Source organism: Octopus sinensis, linkage group LG27, assembly GCF_006345805.1.
Source record: "Octopus sinensis linkage group LG27, ASM634580v1, whole genome shotgun sequence".
NCBI lineage: Eukaryota > Metazoa > Mollusca > Cephalopoda > Octopoda > Octopodidae > Octopus > Octopus sinensis.
Genome location: NC_043023.1, coordinates 1,594,044 through 1,601,728, shown reverse-complemented (window position 1 = coordinate 1,601,728; position 7,685 = coordinate 1,594,044). Strand labels below are relative to the sequence as shown.

Below are 7,685 nucleotides of genomic sequence, written 5' to 3'. Positions count from 1 at the left end.
GGTCATACATCAAAGGCATAGAATTCTGTCGGATCAACAAGGCAGTTTTCCCTTTCAGATCAAAGAGAGTTAAATTCTTAGATACCAAATTCTTGCCGTAGAATTTATTTCGCATAGCTTGTTGCTCCAGTGTCAACATGTGTAGATTTTTGGCTCGCTTCCCAAGGATCGCAACCTCTAAGAATCTTCCAAAAGATGGGCGGGAGAGGGGGAGGGGAAAAGTGGGAGGCCAGGGGCGGGAGGAGGAGGAGGAGGGGGGAAAGAGAAGACGGTGCAGGTGACAGAGGCTGTGTTGTTGTCGATGTTGATGATGATGATGATGGTGTTGATGGTTTTTGGTAGTGGAAGTGGTGGTTGTGATGATAGTGGTGGTGGTGATAAAGTGATAGTGGTTGCATTGCTGCTGTTGGTGATGGTGGTGGGGTTAATGGTGGTGGTAGTGGTCTTAGTAATGATAATAACAGTGATGATGATGATGATGATGATGATGATGATGATGAGAATGATGTGGTTTGTAATGGTGGTAGTGGTGGTGGTGGTGATGGTGAAGATGACAGTTGTGATGGTAGTGGTACTTAATGGTAGGGAAGGCAGTAGTGATGATGATAATGAAGATGAGGAAAAGGGGGAGGAGAAGGAAGAAGGTGACGTTAATGGTTGGGATGTTGTTGTTGTTGGTAGTGGTGGTGGTGGTGGTGTTGGTGGCAGTGCTGTTGAAGGTGGTAGTTGGCAGTAAGCATAATGATAATGACAATATCCTTGATAGTGGTGATGGTGGTGGTGGTGTGGTGGTGGTGTCTTTGGTTGCAGAGATTCCAGTGGTTTAGTAGGCATCAGTAAAGAATGGTATGGATGGTAACATTGTGAGTAGCAGAGGTGGCAGTTACTAGTTGTTTTGTTCATATTACAAGTGATGGTGGTTCTTGGTGGCTGTGGTGGTAGTAATAATGGTGGCTGTGGTGGTTGTAGTTGATGATGATAGTAGTGATGGTGGTGGTGGTAGTGGTGATGGTAGTTGTTGATGGTAGTAGTGATGGTAGTTCTTGGTGGTGGTGGTGGTGGTGGTAGTTGATGGTAATGGTGGTAGTAGTTCTTGGTGGTAGTGATGGTTGTGGTAGTGGTAGTTGGTGGTAGTGGTGGTGGTGGTGGTGGTGGTAGTTGATGATACTGGTGGTTCTTGGTGGTTGTGTGGTAGTTGTTGATAGTAGTGGTGGTGGTAGTTGGTGGTAGTGGTGGTGGTGTTGGTTCTTGGTGGTAGTGGTGGTGATAGTAGTGGTGATTGTTCATGGTGGTGGTGCTGATGGTAGTAGTGGTGGTGGTGGTGGTTCTTGGTAGTTGTTGGTGGTAGTGGTGGTGGTGGCAGTTCTTAATGGTGGTGATGGTAGTTGTTGATGGTGGTAGTGGTGGTGGTGGCAGTTCTTAATGGTGGTGATGGTAGTTGTTGATGGTGGTAGTGGTGGTGGTGGCAGTTCTTAATGGTGGTGATGGTAGTTGTTGATGGTGGTAGTGGTGGTGGTGGCAGTTCTTAATGGTGGTGATGGTAGTTGTTGATGGTAGTAGTGGTCGTGGAATGAAATAAAAATGGCAAACACGGCACTGGGTTTATTGTTATTGTTATCAGCAATGTTGATTACATAAATTTTAGCAGCATTCCTTATGGAGATGATGATGATGATGACAGTGGTGATAATGCTGATGATAATCATGGCTAAGGTAAAGATTATGATGATTGTGGCTGTTATGAAGTTGACAGTGATGATGATGATAGTGGTGATAATGATGTTGATAAAGATGGCTATGGTGAAGATGATGATAGTGATGGTGATGATGTTGATAACAATAGTAATGTTTGATGATGATGATGATGGTAATGACAGTAGTTATGAAGATTATGATGATGATGGTTGTGATGGTGATGATGATGGTGGTGGTGGTGATGATGTTGACAATGATGATCTTCATTATGATGATGATGGTGATGATGATGATAGTGATGGTGATGACGATGATAACAATGGTAATGTTTGATGATGATGATGGTGATGATGACAGTAGTTATGATGATGATGATGTTGATTGTGGTGGTGGTGGTGAGGTTGACAACGGTGATCTTCATTATTATGATGATGGTGATGATAATGATGAGAGTGACGGATTTGATGTTTGCAAAGAAGATGGGAGATGTCGACAAAAAGAAAACGAGAGATTTAGCTCATGGCGATAGTGGTGGAGGTGGCGAGTATGGTGATGGTGGTTGTGGTGGTAGTGTTGGTGGGGCAATGGCTGCAGTGATGGGGGAGCCGGCAGGCGGGCCTTAGCTTAATCGAGACTGAAATTTGCTGATTGTAGAGGTCACATCACATATGACAGTCGATTCAACCTCTGACCATCATCTAAGTCCTTCATTTCAATTAATCAAACTTTCTATGTTGCTGACTAACAGGAAATTCAAAACCTACAATGTATAACATACACACACACACACACACACACACACACACACACACCACACACACACAGACAGAGAGAGAGAGATATGTGTGTGTGTGTGTGTTTGTACATATGTATATATATGCATATATGTGTAGGTATATGTGATTGCGTGTGTGTATAAAAATATATAAATGTATGAATATACATCTTTAGTTATCTATTTATTTAGATATGTAGATACATATGTGTGTATGTGTGTATGAACTCTCAAATACACACACACACATGTATATAGATATAATCAATAATACATATATATTTATATGATTATATGTCTGCATTATATATAGACATTTCCTCCTCCCCCTGTCTTCCTATCAGTATATATATTTTATATATATATATATATGCATATATACATATATATATATATATATAATATATATATATATATATATATATATATATACACACATGTATATATATATATATATATAAAGAGAGAGAGAGAGAGATCTTCATATATATCATTCTATCTAATATAAACACAGGTATGTGTATGTATAGATATCTATCTATCTATCCCTCTCTCTATACACACCCACACACATGCATGTATATGCACAGACACACACATGTACACACAGATTCCTATCAAGATGAGCAGAAGGTAAACTAATCTTCTAGCCCCACCCCCAGCGCATTACCGTCAGCACCTTAAAACAGACATCTATGTAATCTTTTATTAGCAGTTCAGTAATTAACTTACAAAAAGAAGAGGAAATTATTGTTTATTTAATTGCCAAGAATTCAGGCAAAACTATTTTAATGGTAATGATAATTAACAATAGATTAATTGAAGTGTAATTAGAGATGAGTCTCTGGGGGTGGAATTCATGTGACACTCCAACCAGAATCATTTGAGTAGAAGGGATTAGTCAGTTGTATTAGAATTGCTGTGTTTTGATTTCCTTGTCCTATCCTCATCTATTGTTACATCATCATCATCTGATTGCACAGATTCCTGTTACTCTCTGTTGCTATCCAGTTTGATGATATTTATCACATTCAGCACAGAGAGATAAACCAAAATTTCATAAACCAGATCGAAACAGAAATGCATGGTTCTGGTCACACTGACATAATTTAACTTTTTTGGGACCATATTCTTTGTGTATTACATGATGAAATATGTAATCTGCCTCGTATTCGGATTATTATTATTTTTTTTTTTTTGGTGTTGCTACATGATTTTACTTCACAAATGCTTTTTATCAATTGCCATTTGGTGCATGAGAGAGTTCGATGCAGCTGCCCTCAGCTGCCCTCATCTGCACCTCCTGCCGTGAAGTTGGTTCATCTGGGACACCTGACAGGAAGAGATCCAGTTTTATTTTAAAGACATCTGCATCCAGCCCATGCAGGTCTCTCAGGTTCTTCGGGAGGATATTGAAGAGCTGTGGGCCTCTGAAGCCCAGGCTATCACAGTATCTTGTCCTACATCTTGATGGCAAATTTGGAGACCTGAAATTATTAAAAAATTTGGGGAGATTTAATAAAATAAAGGACGTTCAAATTCGTACAGAGAAGTTCCTTCCTACAGCTGTTTCCATAACCAATTAATTCAATTACAGAAAAACAGTTCTTGCCTTCTATATCATCCTTCGGTCTCGGCCATTTCCCCCTTCAATCTTTCCAGTCGTTGCTAAATTTTCCAGGCCCTCTTTCCTCCTCACATGACCAAGAAATCTCATTTGTTTGCCCTTTATCCGACAAAGCAATTTCTGCAGCCCAGGTCTTCACTTCTTCATTAAACAGTCTGCCTGTCCATGCTTTCCTCAATGTTCTCATTCGTAGGATACGGGTGATCGTGTCCAGCCACAATTCTCTGTTCTTTGTTTTCTGAAACAATTTCATTTCCTGCTATTTAATGCTTCTTTCTTCCAAGCTGGCGAGGGTGGCGAGCTGGCAGAAACGTTAGCACGCCGGGCGAAATGCGTAGCCATATTTCGTCTGTAGTTACCTTCTGAGTTCAAATTCCGCCGAGGTCGACTTTGCCTTTCATCCTTTCGGGGTCGATAAATAGAGTAGCAGTTTCCCACTGGGGTTGATGTAATCGACTTAATTCCTTTGTCTGTCCTTGTTTTGTCCCCTCTATGTTTAGCCCCTTGTGGGCAGTAAAGAAATACATTTCTTCAACCTTGACATCTGTGTCATCCTTCTCCTTCTTCTGCCTCTTTTCCCTTAACCCCTTGACAACGGTTGGCGCAAATATGCGATCACACTTTTGCTTGCCTACCTGCGATTAACGTAAATATATATATATTTCACAAAGGCGGGGTGTTACTGTAGCTTTTTAGCCCCAGGAGATCATCATCTCCAGCTGGCTTTAGGCACACTATCTGTGCACTTATATGCTTAAAGCCAGCTGGAGACGATGATCTCCTGGGGCTAAAAAGCCACGGTAACACACCCCCTTTGTGGTTAGCCATATTGAGATGGCTATTATACTTTACATTGTCGAGCGATTACTGTTTACATCTCGTTCTGAGATTTAATAATGCTTGTATATATTTCTGTCTCTGTCTTTTACAGCCATACCGTTTCTTTGACAACTCATATAAAGGATGTCATTTTGGTAACTACACCAGCAGCAGAGGGTTCTACAGCATTAGCAAAGTCCCCGGTCCTGGGGAATACAACATCACATGTGCACCTTCAAAAAAGGCTGAGAACATCAACACCAAGCAGACTGCCGTCGTCAGGTATGAAGCTCAGATCCCACGGTACCTGGATGCCATTGTGAAGAAGGAGACGAAACTGGTGAGCAAGGAAGGAATTTCTTTTTACTTTGAATTTTTGTTTCATCACCATTATCATCATCATCATCACAATCATGACAGGTGAAGGCATAAGGGTGTGTTTAAGTAGCTCACTTTGCAATCACCTGGTTTCAGGTTCAGTCCCACTGCATGACACTTTGGTTAAGTGTTATCTGTGATAGCCCCAGCCTACCAGTGCCTTGTGACAGGATTTGGTATATAGAAACTGTATGGAAGAGCTTCGAAAAATGTTCGTTTCTATGTTTTTGTTTCTCGTTGTGTTCAACGTTTTTTTGATGTCCTGTACCCATATATGCATGTATATACACATATATTCCCAGACCGGGCGTTGGGAGTGTTTAATGAGCGAAAACACCTAAAGCTCCACGAGGCTCTGGCAGGGGGTTGTGGCGATCCCTGCTGTAGTCTTTCGCCACGACTTTCTCTCACTCATTCTTCTGTTGGCGTACTCGCTTAGCCAGCGGGGTGGCATCATTCGAAGGCTAAAACAATGCGAAGCGCATTGTGACCAGCGATGTGTAGTGACATCTGATGGTCTGGTTGATCACGTGATTACGTGATATACATATATATGTAGGTAGGTACATATATGTATGCATATATTTACATATTATTCATATTATTATATGATTGAACACCACGCATCCTTTTCCAAGTAAGTTTTATATATATATATATATATATATATACAATTGCAGCGTGGAAGGTGTTTATAAGCCATTTAAGAAACACACAAAAGCCGTTCGATTCACTTCAACATTTAAGTTTAATTTGTCAAAATATTTTCGTCGCTAAAATCCGCGACCTGTTCACTGACAAAGTCCGTGCTGCATTTAGATGCAGCACGGACTTTGTCAGTGAACAGGTCGCGGATTTTAGCGACGAAAATATTTTGACAAATTAAACTTAATGTTGAAGTGAATCGAACGGCTTTTGTGTGTTTCTTAAATGGCTTATAAACACCTTCCACGCTGCAATTGTTTTCGTTTCAGCACACGATCTCAGATCAATTACTTGCTATGCGAGTAGATCCTCCGTATATATATATATATATATATATTATATATACCGGAGTACACATAAATGTGAAACAAGGTGGAAAAGAGAGTACTCAAATACCAGTGGTAGAGTAATATGCTTTATTTAAAGCAGCAGAAAATTCAACAAAACCTGTTACTCTGAGTTTCCCGTTGCCGTTCATCGGAAAACTCAGAATAGCAGGTTTTTGAATTTTCTGCTGCTTTAAATAAAGTATATATATATATGTGTGTGTGTATATAAGACCTGTTCAGTCAAGTGAAATCGTAGTCATGGCCAGTGCTGCCTGACTGGCAGCTGTGCTGGTGGCACATAATAAGCAATTCAAGCATGGGTCAGTGCCAGTGCCACCTGACTGGCTCCCCATGCCGGTGTCACATAAAAAGCACCATCCAAATGTGGTCGATGCCGGTGCCGCCTGACTGGCTCCTGTGCTGGTGGTACATGAAAGGCATCCACTACAATCTCAGATTGGTTGGCATTAAGAAAGGCATCCAGCTGTAGAGCCCTTGCCAGATCAGATTGGAGCCTGATGCAGCCTCCTGGCTTGCCAGTCCTCAATCAAACTGTCTGACCCATGGCAGCATGGAAAAATGGATGTTAAACAATGATTGTGATGATGATATATTTATGTCATTTTTTAAAGTGTATTTCTCAAGAGAGACAGTATTGAAAGTCAAGATGTTTCATATAAGAATATATCTATGTAAACAATGTGGATAGAAAAATAGGGAATGAGTGTATATGCATGTTTCAGGAATTCTTATTCCTTCATCAGTACCACATCCAACCCATTAACCATTCACGAACACATTGCTTAAACAACCATTAAATTTTATGTATTAAACACTTCCCTGGCAATTGGTATGTATATATCTGAACGTGGCCGATGCCAGCACCGCCTTGACTGGTTTCTGTGCTGATGGCACATAAAAAGCACCAACCAATTGTGGCAGTTGCCAGCCTCACCTGGCTCCTGTGTTGGTGGAACGTAAAAAGCACCCACTACACTCATGGAGTGGTTGGCGTTAGGAAAGGCATCCAACTGTAGAAACACTGCCAGATCAGACTGGAACCTGGTGCAGCCTCCTGATTTTCCAGACCCCGGTAGAACTGTCCATCCCATGCTAGCATGGAAAACGGACGTTAAATGATGATGACGATGATATTACTTGGTGGTAGGAACATCATATTTTGTTTTGCAATGTCTTAACTTTCGGTGCTGGCTCCAAATTCTATAGAGACACACTTACTCTTTACTCTCTTTTATTTCTTTCAGTCATTTGACTGTGGCCTTGCTGGAGCACTGCCTTTTAGTCAAGCAAATCGACCTCAGGACTTATTCTTTGTAAGCCTAGTACATATTCTATC

General features: G+C 40.9%; 1 protein-coding gene across 1 annotated transcript in view; it reads left to right on the top strand.

The window, feature by feature from the left end:
* The first annotated feature begins 4,274 nt into the window (after nt 1-4,274).
* Nucleotides 4,275-7,685, top strand: part of LOC115225473 (sperm-tail PG-rich repeat-containing protein 2-like) — a 604,424-nt gene continuing 601,013 nt past the window's right edge. The window contains exons 1-2 of the mRNA XM_029796428.2: nt 4,275-4,286; nt 5,029-5,256. Coding sequence (XP_029652288.1) covers nt 4,275-4,286; nt 5,029-5,256 — 240 coding nt within the window. The remainder of the gene's footprint in view (nt 4,287-5,028; nt 5,257-7,685) is intronic.